This window comes from Schistocerca nitens, chromosome 5 (genome assembly GCF_023898315.1).
Source record: "Schistocerca nitens isolate TAMUIC-IGC-003100 chromosome 5, iqSchNite1.1, whole genome shotgun sequence".
NCBI classification, from domain to species: Eukaryota; Metazoa; Arthropoda; class Insecta; order Orthoptera; family Acrididae; genus Schistocerca; species Schistocerca nitens.
In genome coordinates, this window is record NC_064618.1 from 27,662,264 (window position 1) to 27,682,460 (window position 20,197).

General features: G+C 37.1%; 1 protein-coding gene across 4 annotated transcripts in view; it reads left to right on the top strand.

Moving 5' to 3' along the window:
• The window catches only part of LOC126260206 (peroxisomal acyl-coenzyme A oxidase 3-like), a 176,988-nt gene that overhangs the window by 35,640 nt on the left and 121,151 nt on the right, over positions 1 to 20,197 (top strand). For all 4 annotated transcript variants that reach the window (XM_049957497.1, XM_049957496.1, XM_049957495.1 and 1 more), the window contains exons 6-7: positions 16,586 to 16,876; positions 17,023 to 17,186. In XM_049957497.1, coding sequence (XP_049813454.1) covers positions 16,586 to 16,876; positions 17,023 to 17,186 — 455 coding nt within the window. The remainder of the gene's footprint in view (positions 1 to 16,585; positions 16,877 to 17,022; positions 17,187 to 20,197) is intronic.

Here is a 20,197-nt window from a genome sequence, read left to right on the forward strand (position 1 = left end):
GTGTCTCCGCTATATGGTGAGTTCATATTGCCCTTCTTTTCTTCTCTTGGCCACACTTCTTTTCTGTCTAGTTTCCTTTGCTCATTTTAAATTAGGAGTTTCTGCTTTGCGGATTCTCTCTTTATCTGTTTGCACCAAGGAATTTGCTGCATTTCCTTTAGGTTTTATGCCCAATACTTCAGAAAACATACAGTTTTCTTGTTACACCTTCATTGAAGTGTAAAATAGGATCATAAACACCACTTTTGTGGATTGGAGTCTGAAAAATTACAGTTTTATCATTGAAGCATAGAATAGCATCATAAATACCAAATTTTGTGGATTGTAATCTGAACAAATACAGTTTTTGGTAACCAGGTCCAAATGACAGAGTTCACACCTTCATTTGAATTTTGTGTTTTCCCGTGAAGTCATTTCTTCAGCAAATTATCTTTACGAAGATCTCTTAAAAAGCTTTAATTTCAAGTAGAGAATGTTTATGGTCATATGTTGCACTTCTCCTGTATTTGTACCAAGTGTCAGGATCATTCGGGCAAAGACAGTGCTGAGGATTTTCATTTGTGGAAGGCTTATGGAAAAAGACAGCCCATACAGGTTTTTTCTTGTTTTCTAAATTCCCAGCATTTTTTTCGTATGGCCAGAGCATAATAATTCTGTAATCTATCTATTTCAACATTTTTCAGGTGACTTTGGCCATTTATCTTCTTACTATCTTCCTGTACTATTTTTGACTTTTCTTTTAATAATCTTCTCAACCTGGATCCCATTCTCTTCTGGACATGTCCAATGCATTCAAATTTAGAAATTGTGACATTAGCACCGTAGGGTTGTGTTGCACATATCCATTCATAAGCCTTGCTGTCACGGTCCCCTAAATACTGTGTGTATCTGACACCTCTTTTGACAGTGAATGAGAATACCAAGAATTACAGCTACTTCCATCCCACGACTTGGACCAGTATAATTCGTCTGACAATTACGTTCATCCTCTTTCTCAGCTTCACTGCCTTATGTTTTACAATACTTGCTGGAATCTCTTTTGGCGGACTTGAGTGCTAATATTTGTAAATTATATCTCTGAACTTTGTTTACATTCTTATTACTTAGAAACTGTTATCATCTCTGATCTTGTTCACATCTACATTGTTTTGAGTGTTCATTAAACATATAAATACATCATTTCTTGTCTGTTATGGTTCTTAAACCGTAAACCATATTGGTGACCCTGACGTGATTAATAAGAAGCACAACACATTCATTGTTAGTGAAGCATAAAAATGATTGGTGACAGCAATGATGCAAATCCAATGCCCGCATCAGTACAGAACAAAGCAGATATTGCTCATGTTTCAGTGAAGATTCCGCCCGTCTGGAAGAAAAACATAAAGGTATGGTTCCTTCAAGTTGAAGCACAGTTTACTACATTGGGTATCACTAACAAAACCATGAAATTCAATCATGTTGTTGTGTCACACAAAGCGGATGTTGTAGGATTAATGTCTGACTTTTTGACTCAACCATTATCTACTACTCCATTCACAGAGTTTAAAACAAGAATAATTCAGGAATTTGAGAGCCAGGAAATAGAAAGGTAATGAAATTATTAACAGAAGTGGAATTAGGTGATAAGAAGCCTACTCAGCTCTCATGTGAGATGCGATTTTTAGCTGGTACCCAAGTCAAGGATGATTTTTTGAAAACCATATTTATGCAACAGCTTCCTGTCACTGCACATTCTATACTAGCTACAAGTAAAGATGATCTTGACACCATAGTCACTATGGCTGACAAAATTGTCAAATTTTCACAAATGGGGTGAAATATATGTGCTCAAAACTTGTAGGCATCATCCAGTATTGCAGTCAGTAAAGTAAATGATACCAGTAACAATAGAATCTCAAAACTAGAAATGCAGATTGCTGAATTAACATTCACAATCAATGAATGAAAACATGGTCACGTTCATGAGGCAGCTCACGTACATCTCGCTCCTCACCAAGTAGATCATGAGACAGGTTTAATCCTACTGGAGCACTATGTTGGTATCACTTTAATTATCACCACAAGGCAAAGAAATGTCAGAGTCCATGCTCGTTTCGACCATCTTCCACCCAAAATTCCAACAAACAGTCAAACTTAAATGCTCCATACTAGCGGCGGCAGGCGATTGGAGCCACCTTTCACACCGTCTATTTCTCACAGACAGAAGTAGCAGAAGTCATTACCTAATTGACACCGGAGCTGATATTTCTGTGATTCCGCCTTTGAATAGTGATCGCCGAAAGAAAACAGATCATAAACTTTATCCTGCAAATGGCACTGGTATTAATATTTACAGAGAATGTCTATTTATTATTACTCAGTTTGGGGTTATGGCACAACTTCATATGGAATTTTGTAATTGCAGATGTGCAATTGCCGATTATTGGAGCCAACTTCATTCACTATTATAATCTTGTAGCAGACCTCAAGAGCAGACGACTCATTGACCCGGTAATGTCAGCAGCAATATATGGCACATTGATTAAGGTCTCGGGCATAGAAACAGTTCATGTAATGGCACTACATCAAATATGCTGCAATCCTAAAGAAATTTTCCAACTTGCTCCAAGAAAACATCCATTTTGACATCTCAGATACCACCGCTTTTCATACGATGTCACAGAAGGACATCCTGTATCAGCAAAGACACAATGACTACCACCAGATAAACTTAAAACAGCTAAAGCAGAGTTCCAACAGATGATTAATATGAAAATCTGCCAGCCGTAAAAGAGCGCCTCGGCAAGCCTCCTCCACTTAGTTCTCTAGGAAGACGGATCCTAGAGGCCTTGCAGAGACTACCACGCTCTCTACAAAATTGCCAAGCCTGACAGGTATCCTATTCCTAACCTTCAAGATTTTAACTGCCAACTGCATGAAAAACAAATATTTTCAAAAATAGATCAGGTCAGAGCTTATCATCACATCCCTGGATGCCCAGACGATGTACCTAAGACCACAGTGCTAACTACATTTGGTTTGTTTGAGTTTTTGTGACTTCTGTTTGGACTCTGAAATGCAGCACAAACTTTTCAAAGGTATATCAACAATATACTGAGAGACCTTAATTTTGTGTACGGTTATCTAGATGACATTCTAGTGGCATCACAAGATGATGAAGAGCACAAGAAGCATCTTCAGTAGCTTTTCAAATGCCTCATTTAAGTTCAACATCAGAATCAATCGGAACAAATGCGTTTTCGGTTCAATAGAAGTACCTTTCCTGGTATATGTGGTAACTGCAGAGGGAATTAGACCACTACCAGATCAAGTACAAAACGTTGTTGACTATCTGCTACCTACAACAATTAGAGAACAGTGCCAATTTCTTTGCCTCATTAATTTTTACCGAACAGCACCACCAAATTCAGCCAATAAACAAGCAGAGCTTTTGAACCTACTCCATGGACTAAGAAAATTGAAAACGGGAAAATTAATTGGACAGAAAATCTTCGGGAAGCCTTTAATGACCTAAAAAATAGCTTGGCTAATTCAGCACTTCTGGCTCATCCATCTTCAAATTTACCTCTAATTTTAATGGTTGACACCTCAGAGTATGCTGTTGGTGCTTCTTTACAACAAATCAAAGGTAATATTCTGCAACCATTAGCATTCTTCTCCAAGAAATTGACAAAAGCAAATATCGGTAGAAGTTGTGGCTCAAAATCCAGAAATGCAAAATTAACTAATAAACGCTATTTAGCAAATTGTATCCAGATGTATTTTTTCATAGATAGTTTGAAATAGCTTTACTGCCTGCAAAACAAATATTGAAAATGTAACCAATTTTCAGTTGCTGATATTACACACCATCTTGCAAAGCCCAGCTTATAAAAATAATGTGTGGATGAATGTGTGTGTAAAACAAAAAGTACACAAAAATATCAGTTGAATGGTCTCTATGAGATACATGCTGTGTAATATAATGCACAGCTCAGTTGTGGGACCTGATGTCTTAGAACAAAGGAAAATGTATCAAACAATCTGCTAGCTAAAGTTCAAAAGATGGTAAAATGTGAACACTTTAATGTGATAGTTTTAGTTAATGGGGGTTTTGAATTGTGGTTGTGTAAAGAACCAGTAGAGGTTGGGTCTGAACTACTAACTGTGCAAATTAAGTTGACACTTTGTGCAGTGGGTTATGGGAGTGACTATAAAGCTATTTCCCATTCACGGTCACTCCATCAGCCACTGTGCTGACTGTCAGCTTAGCTCGTGTGTATAGTACCTGACTTATGATACTGCCAGCCTCAGCAGCAGTTGTGTGGTAACCATTACTAAATGCTTTGTGTTGTGTGTTGCTTATTGTTTTCCTTGTTATGTTGAAATGAGTGAAGAAACTCATCAAAATTTTTAAGTCTAGTTTGTTTACACTCACAGCTGACTGCCAGTTTATAGTGTCTGTTGTGCAGACGCTATATCGTGGCAGTTTTAAGTGGGTAGTGTTTTGAACTATCATTGCGTATGATACCGGTAGAGATCAGATCTGAACCACCATTGCCAACTGCAGCAAACAACTGCACTGCAGCCAGTATCAAATGCTTCGTGTACTCCAATTTGCTTCGTGTTGTGGATTGCTTGTTTTTTCTTTCTTTCTTTTCTTTTTTTTTCTTATTTTTAAATGAGTGAAGAGACAAATCCTGGTGCATTAAGGGATTCAAATCCAACTCTCACCACAACAAAAAGAGCCAGAACGAGCCCTATGAACATTATGTCAGTTCTGATTTTGTGAAAGCACAGCACGTGGATGTAAGATGGCAATGCTTCGAGAGGTTGGGCTTATTCCCCAGCACCGCTCCTCTCCTCACGGAGAGTCCAAGTTCACATTTGTTTATGGTTGCAGCCGACTGCCACGGTACAGTGCCTGGACAGTACACTCTGCACTATGGTGATCAGAAAACAAAACTTCTTAAAGTATTTCGACCACATCAAAATACTTCGCCGGCTGGAGTGGCCGAGCGGTTCTAGGCGCTACAGTCTGGAACCGCGCGACCGCTACGGTCACAGGTTCGAATCCTACCACAGGCGTGGATGTGTGCGATGTCCTTAGGTTAGTTAGGTTTAAGTAGTTCTAAGTTCTAGGGGACTGATGACCTCAGCAGTTAAGTCCCATAGTCCTCAGATCCATTTGAATCAACCAAAATACTTCCCCTAATGTGTGAATAGACTTATTTTTGGTTCTACTTGTACTGTAAGCGCTTGTCAGTTCTATCTGTAGCATTGTCAGGTATGAGTCAGATAGTTACGAATGACCACGAAAGGTCGACTCAATACTCTGCTGATTTTTTAATTATCTAATTGGGAGGGGAAATAAAAACAACATTGAACCAGGGGAGCACTCTGTTCACCTTTGGAAAAATGCTGCTTCTTGTCACCAGAAACAATTATCTGTTGTCAGCTTAAAGAGAGTCAAAAGAAGAAAACAAGCAACAATTATTTTGGAAAAAAGCTGTTGAAATTTTTTCAAAAGTTCCCCAGCCACCATTTATTTTAATAGTCAGTTTCAAAGGCATTAAGACTTTGTCTTCGGGCATGTAACATGACAACCTTTTAAATTTGTACATCTAATACTTGGGGGAGAGGGGGGGGGGGGCTTCAGGTCCCTAAATAGGACATTTAGACCTCTCCATCAAAGCATGACAAACTTGTTAAATAAGATATATTGGCTTCTCATAATTCTAACACAAAAAGAAATAATCTAGGTATTTCTACATATATCTTACGTGCAACAGAAAAAACTTCGAAGTTACATAAGTTAAACAGATGGAAATTTTTGGAAATTTTTGGTAAGTTCGTATGTGACCAAACTCTTGAGGTGATCGGTTAAACAGATGCGCCTAAGACACATATTCTTATTTATTTATTTGTCCATATAAATCCCTTTTTCAGTACATATATTGTACACAGGATATTGGACAGAAACCTTTTTAGCTATTGGTTTTTCAAATGTCAAACATAAATTATTTAAATTTTTATAACAAATTGGATATATACAGTTAATAATTACACATTTTTTGAAATACTTATTTCTACAATTAAAGATGCAAATTACATATTTCCTTGCATAAGATTAGATTAATACTAGTTCCATGGATCATGAATATGATATTTTGTAATGATGTGGAACGAGTCAAATTTTCCAATACATGACATAATTAAGTTAATTTAATAACATAATTAATATAACAACTTTTTTATTTTTTTAAATTTTTTTTTTCTTAATTTATATCCAAAAATTCCTCTATGGAGTAGGAGTTGTCATTCAGAAATTCTTTTAATTTCTTCTTAAATACTTGTTGGTTATCTGTCAGACTTTTGATACTATTTGGTAAGTGACCAAAGACTTTAGTGGCAGTATAATTCACCCCTTTCTGCGCCAAAGTTAGATTTAATCTTGAATAGTGAAGATCATCCTTTCTCCTAGTATTGTAGTTATGCACACTGCTATTACTTTTGAATTGGGTTTGGTTGTTAATAACAAATTTCATAAGAGAGTATATATACTGAGAAGCTACTGTGAATATCCCTAGATCCTTAAATAAATGTCTGCAGGATGATCTTGGGTGGACTCCAGCTATTATTCTGATTACACACTTTTGTGCAATAAATACTTTATTCCTCAGTGATGAATTACCCCAAAATACGATGCCATATGCAAACAATGAGTGAAAAAAGGCGTAGTAAGCTAATTTACTAAGATGTTTATCACCAAAATTTACAATGACCCTTATTGCATAAGTAGCAGAACTCAGACGTTTCAGCAGATCATCAATGTGTTTCTTCCAATTTCATCTCTCATCAATGGACACACCTAAAAATTTTGAATATTCTACCTTAGCTATATGCTTCTGATTAAGGTCTATATTTATTAATGGCGTCATACCATTTACTGTACGGAAGTGTATGTACTGTGTCGTATCAAAATTCAGTGAGAGTCTGTTTACAAGGAACCACTTAGTAATTTTCTGAAAGACATTATTGACAATTTCATCATTTAATTCTTGTTTGTCAGGTGTGATTACTATACTTGTATCATCAGCAAAGAGAACTAACTTTTCCTCTTCATGAATATAGAATGGCAAGTCATTAATATATATTAAGAACAACAAAGGACCCAAGACCGACCATTGTGGAACCCCATTCTTGATAGTTCCCCAGTTTGAGGAATGTGCTGATCTTTGCATATTATGACTACTGCTTATTTCAACTTTCTGCACTCTTCCAGTTAGGTACGAATTAAACCATTTGTGCATTGTCCCACTCATGCCACAATACTTGAGCTTGTCTAGCAGAATTTCATGATTTACACAATCAAAAGCCTTTGAGAGATCACAAAAAATCCCAATGGTTGGTGTTCGGTTATTCAGATCATTCAAAATTTGATTGGTGAAAGCATATATGGCATTTTCTGTTGAAAAACCTTTCTGGAAACCAAACTGACATTTTGTTAGTACTTCATTTTTACAGATATGTGAAGCTATTCTTGAATACATTACTTTCTTAAAAATTTTGGATAAAGCTGTTAGAAGGGAGATTGGACGGTAATTGTTGACATCAGATGTATCCCCTTTTTTATGCAAAGGTATAACAATAGCATATTTCAGTCTGTCAGGGAAAATGCCCTGTTCCAGAGAGCTATTACACAGGTGGTTGAGAATCTTACTTATCTGTTGAGAGCAAGCTTTTAGTATTTTGCTGGAAATGCCATAAATTCCATGTGAGTTTTTGCTTTTAAGCAAGTTTATTATTTTCCTAATTTCAGAGGGAGAAGTGGGTGAGATTTCAATTGTATCAAATTGCATAGGTATGGCCCCTTCCATTAACTGCCTAGCATCTTCTAATGAACACCTGGATCCTACTATATCCACATTTAGAAAATGATTATTAAAAATATTTTCAGCTTCTGACTTTTTGTTCGTAAAGTTTTCATTCAATTTGATGGTAATACTGTCTTCCTGTGCTCTTGGTTGACCTGTTTCTCTTTTAATAATATTCCAAATTGTTTTAATTTTATTATCAGAGTTGCTGATTTCAGACATGATACACATACTTCTGGATTTTTTAATAACTTTTCTAATATAGCACAGTAGTTTTTATAATGTTTGATAGTTTCTGGGTCACTACTCTTTCTTGCTGTCAGATACATTTCCCTTTTCCGGTTACAAGATATTTTTATACCCTTAGTAAGCCATGGTTTGTTACATGGTTTCTTACAAGTATATTTAACTATTTTCTTGGGGAAGCAGTTTTCAAATGCATTTACAAAAGTGCCATGAAATAAATTATATTTTAAATTGGCATCAGGTTCACAGTACACCTCATCCCAGTCTAACTGCTGTAGGCTTTCCCTGAAATTTGCAATTGTTAAATCGTTGACTAAACGTACTACTTTGGAGGACTGTTTAGTACTGCTGAATGGAGCTATGTCATATATTGTAACTAGCTGTGCACCATGATCAGACAGACCATTCTCAACAGGCTGAGCATTAATCTGGTTAAACTTATCTTGGTCTATAAAGAAGTTATCTATCAGTGAGCTGCTATCCTTTACCACCCGAGTAGGAAAATCAATAACGGGTGTCAAATTGAAAGAACCGAGTAATACTTCAAGGTCATTTTTCCTATTACCCTCTTTCAGAGATTGTGCATTGAAGTCCCCACAAATAATAATTTGCTTCCCCCTGTCTGACAGATAGCATGACAAGGTGTGGTGTCACCGCCAGACACCACACTTGCTAGGTGGTAGCTTAAATCGGCCGCGGTCCATTAGTACATGTCGGACCCGCGTGTCGCCACTGTGTGATCGCAGACCGAGCGCCACCACACGGCAGGTCTCGAGAGACGTACGAGAACTCGCCCCAGTTGTACGACGACGTTGCTAGCGCCTATACGGACGAAGCCTTTGCTCTCATTTGCCGAGAGACAGAATAGCCTTCAGCTAAGTTAATGGCTACGACTTAGCAAGGCGCCATTAGCCTTACATAGTTTGATAGTTATCATATGAAATGTCTCATCAAGAATGCTGTATTCACAACAAGGATAAATAAAAGTTAAGTATTAGAGGAGCTGCATACTTTTCTTATTAGAATTCACTACTTATCCTGTTCCAGAATTCACGCCCGTCTGCGTTAGATAGCGTGCATTTCGGCCTCCTCTATCTACAAGGTGTTGGCACATTCACCAACACATCACAAGGAGTCCAAATTTTTCAGAAATAGATGAAAATTTCCTGATGGGGACCTATATACAGTTACAATTATAAATGTGCCTTTATTTAATTTAAGCTCACAGGCACATGCTTCTATGTGTTTCTCTACACAAAACTTTTTTGTTTCTATACTTTTTGCACAATGATAACTTGACATATATGGCAACTCCTCCTTTCTCCATATTTTCTCTAATTACATGTGCAGAGAGATTATATCCACTTACATTTACCTTATCCATATCAGTAACAATGTGATGCTCAGACAGGCATAGTATATCTATTTCATCCTCAGCTTCTAAATCTTCTAAACAAACTAGAAGCTCATGTATTTTATTCTTTAAACTCCCAATATTTTGATGAAATATACTTACAATATTTTTAATTATACTTTTATGAGAACCTTTCCTTATTCTAACATTTGCAGTACTCTCCTGTCTGAGTTTCTCATTGTGCTTAGGCCTAGTTCCTATACCAGTGGTCACATGGTGTTCAGAGAGGCAGATTATGTCAACTGGGTTGGGTGACCCACCAATATGAGCCCCCGCACCCGACCCAAACCAATATGAGCCCCCGCACCTGACCCAAGCCTTTAAGATACTATGGGATTGAATAATAGCAGTTTTTCAGAAGGTAGGCTGTCACAGACTTTTTAAAGCTTTGTAGTTCAGAAAGAGATTTTATGTCTTGGTAATCTGTTGTAAAGTTTTGTTCCTGCATGATATACACCTTTCTGGCACAATGTGTTGTTACAGTGATTAACATGTATGCCACTGTATGACCTGGTACTGTAATCATGGACACTTTTGTTTTGAGGAAAAAGGTTTTCTTTTCTCAGTATGCTTTTTTTGACATGCGTGACTACTTCCAGTATAGAAATGCAGGGAAGGGGTGGGATCTTTAGATCTTCAAAGAAAGGTTTGCATGATTTTCTGCTGCTCGCTTGTTTCATTATTCTTGTAATTACCTTTTGTTTCCTGAAAACTGTTATGGCCTGGTGTACATTTCCCCAGAAAATGATACCATACTTCAGTATTGAATGTACACTAGCAAAGTATACAGCCCTAACTGATTCTGCACTAGTATTGTTGTAAAGAATTCTTGCTACATAGCTCATTTTTGCTCGTTTTGAATTTAGCAATATGATATGAGTGCTCCATTTAAGATTTTCATGGATATGAATCCCAAGAAATTTAGTTTCATTGATACCACTAATGTTTTGACTATTGGTACATATTACAGGTTATGCCAGATTTTTATTTTGATCAGTGTGGAAATTCATGAGTACTGTTTTTTGGTGATTAACTATTAGCCTGTTTCTGGTAAACCATTCAGACACTCCTTTTGTAATATCTTTTGCAGATGAAGTAAGATTTTCCTCTTTATTCCCTTCAATCAATAGACTGGTGTCATCTGTAAACAGTACTGGTTCAGAATCCCTAACGTGTGATGGGAAATCATTAACGTAGACCAAAAAAAGAAAGGGATCTAAAATGGAGTTCTGTGGAACACCATAACTTAGTGTGGTGTGCGTACTGTAAGATCTTCAGTACACACACTATCAGATTATTTGACTTGTCGCTCTAACGAAGTAGGCGAGTGTCAGCAACAATATGTCTCGTGGTCTTATTGTGGCGTGTTTATCTTCTGCCATTAGGTCAGACGATAGAAATGCCATTTGCATACTTAGAGTAGCAGATTGACGGTGACCAACTTTAAACAGAACTTGATTAATTTTCACACACATTTATTAAAATAATAAAAAGCATAGAATTTACTTAACTTGATTCTGGATGCTGTTTACAATTGACAATCTGAAGTTCCTTTGGTCTTGGTACGTTAATCTTATTCTCACATATCTCTGACACTTGACAAAGTGTCTATGCATTTATCTTCATGGCTATTTACAGGAATATGATAATCTTATTAGGCGCAGACTGAAACTTGACTACAGACTAATGCAGACTGATTAATCGGAGGTCTGTACACTCGTTACAATACCTCGCGCGTTCAGGTATCACTGTGTGAGTGTGATCCGTGAGGAGAAAAGGTTCTATGTTAGCAGCAATCTCATTGGCTGCGTTACATATTAATACGCAGATCAGCGGAAGCAGAATTTGGTCCGTCTCTAAGACAGCGCCATCTCGTAGTGCGGAGACGGACGAGCGCTGCGCCTGCGCTGTTGTGCTTAGTGGGGCGCGCTCTAGTGGGAAAGTTGTGTACGCTCTGACTACGCGGAACTATGTACACAACACTTAGACCACATGGTTCTGAAAGGTGTACCTGGAGTTCATTTCCTTTTGTACTTAATTTCAGTTACCTTAGAGTGATATTCCAAATATGATTTAATCCACTGATTTGGCACACCTCTTACACCATACCATTCAAGCTTCCTCAGGAGTACAGAATGATCAATCACATCAAAAGCTTTTTTTAGGTCCAAGAATAAATCTGAGATATTTCTGTGGTTGTCCACTGCATTTAGGACATGGCTTATCAGATTGAAAGTGGCTGTTTCAATTGATCGCTGTGGTCTGAAGCCATGTTGACAACCAGAAATAATATTGTTCTTGTTGAAGAATGTAGTTAGTTTTGAAAGGACCACTTTTTCATTACTTTTCAAAAACCGTGGCAATAGAGACACAGGCCTACATGATCACCCTTTTTTATATAGGGGTATTACTTTCACCATTTTCCATTGCTGAGGGAAGACATCACACAATAAGGATGAATTGCATACATCCAATAAAGGCGAAAGTAATTTATTTCAATAGATGAAAGTTCTTTCCATGTTGTATTCAGTGGATTTCCAAATGTTTCCTTCACTAATTTTCCAGTAACAGTTGCATAATAAGAATTGAAACTGAAACTTCCTGGCAGATTAAAACTGTGTGCCAGACCAATACTCGAACTCGGGACCTTTGCCTTTCGCGGGCAAGTGCTCTACCAACTGAGCTACCCAAGCACGACTCACGCCCCGTCCTCACAGCTTTACTTCTGCCAGTAACTCGCCTCCTTTGCTCCTTTGCTATTATTACATGTAAATAGAGGAGTTGCCTCATGAGATGTTCCTCGGCAATAATTTGTCGACATTTATTATGTATGCTACTTTTAACACTGTGGTTACGTATTGACGGTGGCTGTTAGGGATATATGTGACTGTGATTACTTTGCTGGTGTAACTCTTTGTATTTGTGGGTTCCTGTCAAATCCGTTATGTCATTGGTGTATTAATAATAATAATAATAATAATAATAATAATAATGTAAGTTAGATGCAAATTTTGTTTTGTGTGGGTAAAAAAAAAACCTTATTTTTATTATGTAATTTTTATGATGTGATGTACCTCTTTTTAGTAATAAACTATGATTTATGTTGTCTGTGTTCTTATACTCTTTTGTCATGTTTCCATATGCAGGGGCCTGAAGATGACACTATGTGGTGTCGAAACTGGTAGCTTGTGATAAAATGAATGAACAATGTTACATACAAATAAGCCGCTGGTTTTGTTATTGTTATACTAGTGAAGTTCTCTGGTTAAGTTAATTGTTGGATGTTTTTACAGCTGCCTGATTCCATTGTGACAGCTATAGAGTCATCAAAGAAAATCTACTGTCAGTAGCTCGTAAATACCCAGATCATGCCTGCTAGCTGGAGGCAGCTGTAACCTACTGTGTATGGACTGGGACATCTATGGATTCACTGCAGGTGGCACAGAAAGACAGTCTTATGAAGAAGTTTTGGACATGTTTTCCAAAAACTGTTTTGAGCAGCTAGTCCAGCAGCCCACACAAAATGGAAATAACTTACATGTCATAGCTGCAAACAGGTCAGATCTTATCGATGATGTCAATATATAAACAGGAATTAGTGATCATAATATCACCATAGTGACTGAGGTTACAAAAGTTAATAATCAGTCAAGAAGCTAGGAAACTGAAGAAAGAGCATAGCAGTTGTTAGCATCTCACTTTAATTTCTATCATTTAGTTCCAGTGTGATGGGCATAGAGGAATTATGGGCAAAGTTTAAACAGATAGTAAATTGTGCTCTGGACTAATATTTGCCTAGTAAGTGGATTAAGCATGGAAAAGAACCCCTGTGGTTTAACAACGAAATTAGGAAAATGCTGAGAAAGCAATGACTGTTGGTTCAAAAGAGAATGTACAAGTGTTGACAGGCAAAGGTTAGTAGAGATATGTGTGTCTGTGAAAAGATCTATGTGCAAAGCATAACAACTACCTCCATCATAACTTACAAAGGCTCTGGCTAAGAACCCAAGACAATTTTGTTACTTTGTGGAATAGCTGAGTAGGTCTAAGGCTCATGCCCAGTCACTCATTGAACAGTCTGCTATAACAGTAGAAGATAGAAGAACAAAAGCAAAGATTTAAATTCTGTGTTCACTTAGGCAGATTATAGAAACATACTGTCATTTGACCATCAAACAGAGTCCTTTATGGACGACATACTAATAAGCATTGACCTCTTACTTAGCTTGCATTTATCACAAGTCTCTTGCCCAGCACAAAGTCCCAAATAACTGGAGAGAAGTGCAGGTGACTCCTGTATATAAGAAGGGTAAAAGAACAGACCCACAGAATTGCGGACCGATATCCTTGACATCAGTTTGCTGCAGAATTCTGGGACATATTCTGAGTTTGAATTTAATAAATTTCCTAGAGACTAAAAAACTTATGTCTGTGAATCAGCACAGTCTTAGAAAGCATTGGTTCTGTGAAACTCATTGTGCTATTTTCTCACATGATATTCTGCAAACTATGAACAGGCAGATCTCATGTTTCTGGATTTCCAAAGTGCATTTGACACGGTTTCTCGCTGCAGAAGATACAAGCATATGGAATAGATTACCAGATATGCAAGTGATTTGGAGACTTCTTAAGTATTAGAATCCAGTGTGTTGTCCTTGATAGCGAGTGTTCATCAGGAAACAGGGTATCGTCAGGAGTGCCACAAGGAAGTGTGATAGGAGTGCTGTTATTTTCTGTTTTCATAAATGATTTGGTGGACAGGGTGGACAGCAATCTGCAGTTGTTTGCTGGATGCTTTGGTGCACAGGAAGATGTCGAAGATGAGTGACTGGAGGATGATACAAGATAACTTAGATAAAATTTTTAGTTGGTGTGATGGATGGCAGATAGCTCTAAATGTAGAAAAACGTGAGTTAATGCGGATGAACAGGAAAAATAAACTCGTAATGTTTGAATACAGTGTTAGTAGTGTGCTGCTTGACACAGTCACATTGTTTAAATATCTCAGAGTAACATTGCAAAACGACACAGGATGGAATGAGCATGTGAGGATTGTGGCAGGGAGGGCAAATGGTCAACTTTGTTTCAATGGAAGAATTTTAGGAAAGTTTGGTTTGTCTGTAAAGGAGATTGCATATCAGACACTAGTGTGACCTATTCTTGAGTACCGCTTGAGTGTTTGGTATCCGCACAGGTCAGATTAAAGGCATACATCAAAGCAATTGAGAGGCAGGCTGCTAGATTTATTAGTGACAGGTAATGCTCTTTTCGAGGAACACTATTGAGAAAATGTAGAGAACCAGCATTTCATGCTGAGTGCAGAATGATCCTACTGCCGGCAAAATAAGGACAATGTAAGGACCACAAAGATAAGATGTGAGAAATTAGGGCCCAGATAGAGGCATATAGATGGTTGTTTTCCCCTTGTTTTATCTGCAAGTGGAACAGGGAAGGAAACAACCAGGTACTGGTTACCCACCACCATACACTGTATGGTGGTTTGTGGAGTATGTATATAGATGTAGATGTACAGGTAGATGTAGATTTTATAATCACTCATCATATGACTCTAACAGTGATGGGGGAGTATTAAAAGAAAGTGTTTTTGGTAAAGCTCTATTTGCATGCTGGTGACCTCCCATTTCCAAAACCTACATCTTTGTCACAAGAAGAGTGCAAAATTCCATGTTATTTTGCTGCAATGAAGCTTCTCCTCTTACAAAATACACAGTGACATCATATCATTGTAGACAATTAACTAATGGAAGGAGGATATTTAATTACAGATTATCTAGGGGAAGAAGGTCTGTAGAATGTTCTTTTGATATGTTAGTGTCAAAGTTCCAAATGTTCAATACTTCAACACAATGTGACATGAATAAAATTAATGTGATAGTTCATGATATTTGTGTGTTTCATAACTTTATATGAATTCCTGATGACTTATGTTATGTCACCTGTGAAGCACAGTGTAGATCCCCCTGTTGAGAACTCACAGCAGAACGTATGGAACCGAAAAGGATCCACCAACCATTCTGTGGAGTTGAGAAATTGTCTCTTTAGTTTCTTTGTTAGCCAGGTGGAGCCTTATCTTAGCAGAACCAAGGATATATATAGCTACATACTGAGAGGATCTGGCATTACATTACACCTAGAAATTCATTAAAAAGAGTTGCAGACATTTTTCATAACAAACCATGTCACATAGTTTAGTTTTTTTCTGTATCTTCTTTCTCTTCCACAAATAAATTAAATGAATTTAAATTATTGCTTCGCTGCATTTTCTTCCCATAGTTTTTCTTCAGTGTTCCTGGTACTGTGTGCCGCATTACTGCAATTTTAAATATGTCGATATGTATCCTCAAGACCAAAAAATGAATATTGAACTCAGGATTGTCCCTTTTCTGCATACAGTAACAATAGCACAACCAAATAAGAAACTTTTGTAAACTGTTATGTTGGTGCACATTCATCAGGCATACAACTTGGTATGCAGCATCAGTCCTGAAGGTGCTGCTCTGCTAGATTCTGTTTCCTCCCTCTGAGGCTTCAAGCTTTTGGCACCAGATCACTTGTCTTGTCATTACAGTGGATGCCCTGGCCTAGAGTAATACTTTTATCGCAGTTGCCAGGTTGCAATGTCACTAACAACATAAGTGAGGAAAAAAATCAAATTTTATTGAAATTTCAGGCTTTTGGGTTTCCATTTGAAAAATGGTATACTCCAGGTTTTTACATCTTATGCCAAAGTTTATCTGTGTGGTAGAGCTGGCCCTGGCATGAAGTTATAAGAAATACTACATTGATCACAAGGTTGGCAGGATGGCTGCAGCAGAGGTGTAGCCTAATGTTGATAATGTTAGAGTTCTTAACAAATTCTGAATACAAGCTTTTTTGTGTGTCTTGCATAAAATGTTTGAAGTGCTGTAACACAGTGTGTCTCATGAAAACGTATACGTGAACTGAACATCTTTAATTACTTGTAAATTTTGTCTAATGTTATAACGAGGAGGGATGCTGAGCATAAAAACCTACATAAACCATTTGAAACATCTTTCTTCTGCAGGAAAATGTTGCACTCATGGAATAGTATATGCAAGGCTTATTACACCGGATAAAACAGACCATGGACTACATGCATTTGTAGTTCCCATAAGGAATCCAGCAACACTTAAGCCTTTTGCTGGTGTAATTGTTGGTGATATGGGAGAGAAGATTGGTCTGAATGGAATTGATAATGGTTTTGTGATATTCAATAAGTACAGGATACCCCGTGAGAACCTCCTAAATAAAACAGGAGATGTAACACCAGAAGGAAATTATGTTAGTCCATTTAAAGACCCAAATAAAAGACTAGGTTTGTATCACATGTTGTTATAAATTAAATGAATTTAATTGATAGTGCATTACTTATGAGAGCAGATATTAAAATTTTGGTTATTAAATTGAAATGCTGATACTGAATCAGGTTGTTTTGATATCAGAATAATTTCACAATTTTAGGAGCCTCACTTGGAGCACTGTCTGGAGGCCGAGTGACTATTATATCGATAGGTGTGTGCTATCTTATGAAAGCAATTCCCACTGCCATTCGATATGCTGCAGTACGTTCAAATGATACACCGGTTACAGGAAGTTCATCTGCTTTGATAGAAAATCAGTATAAGGTAAGTTGTCACTTAGTATTACAATAGGAGAAACTGATGCCTGAGACTGTTAAATGTTTCACTACCAAAGCAGTGTGAAAGAAATATTATGTCAGACATGTGACGTATGTTAAATGGCATGTAGCTGACTTGTTGTTTCCATTCTATGCACAATATTCCTGCGACTGATCCAGTCATCTTCTTCAGCTGAAAGCTGTGCCATTACGTGTTCTTGTTGCCAGCACTCCAACCAGACTGTGAACTATTTTTGGTCTCTATCTTCTATGATGATCTCAGCCTCTGACACCCACTACACCCTTCGATGCTCTTTTGTTTTACAGAGCCCATACTGATATTCTATGAAACACACATTCACTCAGCATTTACCACCTCTGGTGGATGTGATAACTGGTGAAATCTTAATAGAGTGACAGACCCCAAGCCTTGTTTAAATTCAAACTTCCATTCTAGTATGTTAAGGTTTCTGACACTTTCTTTCAGTATACTCCTTAAGTATGCTGTTCCAGAAACTTGGCATTCACACTATGATACTGGTCTCATCTTATTTGATTTTATTTATTGATCTTATTTGAGGTGGGGCTCGGTGATCATTGATTTGCTAGGTTTTTTTTAGTAAAAAAACTAACAAACTTTGAAAGAGGTTCAATTTAAACAAAGCATGAGGTCCGGCACTCAGTTTATTAAGATCTCATTGGCCTCACATCAACCACAGCAGGGAAAAGCTGTGGAAGTTTGTGTTTCACAGAATATTGGTGCAGACTGTGAAAAACAAAAGAGCATTAAATGGTGTAGCGAGTGTTTAGTGCAGTAACTTTATTTAAACCTTGCATCAAGAATAAAATATATGGTTTGTTTTACTTTTATAAAGCAGTCCTTGAAATAAATCAGTGCTTAAAACACCTTTGGTAACGTGAGCTGTTCCAAATCCTCAAAGGGGAAGATGCAAGGTACAGGAAATGATTATTGTTGTTACTTCTGAATAACTTCCTGAAACTTAGGCATTTCTTGGCCAAAACGTACACGAAACTTACTATTTATTTTTTCGTATTTCATAGTTGTCATTTTTTTCCCAACAAAGGTGTTTAAATAGTATATGTAAGCAACAGATTTTACCGTGCTTCTCTCAATACTGCTTCAGTTGCCCATTTCCTTTTTTAGTAGTATCACATTAAATGCTTAACTTTTGTTGCAAGCAGTGTTAATATACAACTTGAAAAACTTGTTGAAAATACTTACTTAACTGCTGAGAAAAAAATTGAGCTAAGCCAATAGGACTTCTTGTAGTGATTGTACATATCTGTTGTGTTACACAACTGAGGAATATTTGGTGGCTATTTTTACTTGCATACCAGTCAAATAAGACTAATATTTTTTAGAACTACATCGGCAGAAAGTGGAAGTGTTACCTTGCAAAGCCCCAATCGAATAAATATGTAACCTTGTGGAGGAGTTTATCACGTAATTGTTATTGAATGATTAAACTGATGTCAGTGATCAATATCAGTTTGAGCTGCAACACAAACGGGCACACATACACTTCATATGCATTGTGATGTGGAAATAAACAGTATACGAATGTCATCTTGAGGGAATTCTTGCTGGGCCGGAAACACAATTTGTGTAATTTCATGAAGATTGCTGCCTGGAGGGTGATATGAAAGTACTTTATATCTTTTTCTAAATCATTTTGCAATGTGTTTTGATCCTCAGATGACTTTACTAGATGAGAAACAGCATCATCATCTGCAAAAAACCTAATAAGGCTGCTGAGATTGTCTCCTAAATTGTTTATATAGGTATGGAACAGTAGAGAGCCTATAACACTACCTTGTGGAATGCTAGAAATAACTACTAATGACTTTCTGTCAGTTATTATGAACTGTGACCTCTCTGACAGTAAAAACTTGAATTCAGTCATGTAACTCCGATGATATTCCATAAGCATGCAAGTTGATTACAAGCCACTTGTGAGGTATGGTGTCAGAAGCCTTCTGGGAAACTAGAAATACAGAGTCAATTTGAAATCCCTTGTTGACAATACTCAACACTTCCTGATGGTAAGGAGCTAGTTGTGTTTCATGTGAATGATGTTCTCTTAATCCATGTTGACTGTATGTTAATAGACAATTCTCTGCAAGGTAATTAATAATGTTCAAATGCAAAATATGTTCCAATTTCATGCTGCATATTGACATTAATGATATGGGCCTGTAATTTAGTGGATTACTCCTACTTTCTTTCTTGAATATTGGTGTGACCTGTGCAGCTTTCCAGTCTTTGGGTGCAGATCTTTTGCCGCGTGAGCAGTAGTAAATGATTTTTAAGTGGAGCTATTTCACCAGCATGTTCTGAAAGAAACCTAATTGCTATACAATCTGGACTGAAAAACTTGCTTCTGTTATGATTTAAGTTACTTCATTCCTCTGAGGATATCTACTTGTAAGTTACTCGTGTTGACAGCTGCTCGCGAATTGAATTCTGGAATATTAACTTCATCTTCTTTGGTGAATGAATTTCAGAGGATTGTGTTCAGTAACTCTGCTTTAGCAGCAGTTCATTGATAAAAATTGGGTTGTTTTGAAAATCAGCTGTATGCAAACACAATTAATTTATTTTTTTATTTTTGTATTTACCCAGACATGTTTCGACACCTGTGTGTCATCTTATGTGGGTCATATTTTTATTTCTGTAAAGTGCAATATCAAACTTATTTTTCTATTCTATTGTAGGCCAAATAATTAAAATATGTGCATTTTGCTTTGTATTGTTTAGACCCTCAGCTTTAAATTACACTGCTAAATGAACTGCATTGTTATACATCGGTTTTTGTACCCTTTTTTGATGTTTTTTGACAGCATGTCATCTGAAAACTAGCCATGAAGAAAAAAATTATTGTGTACTTGTGAAGAACTGTTTCATTGGTGGAGGCTATGTGCATTCCCCCCCCCCCCCCTGCCCCATGCCCATGAACCATGGACCTTGCCGTTGGTGGGGAGGCTTGCTTGCCTCAA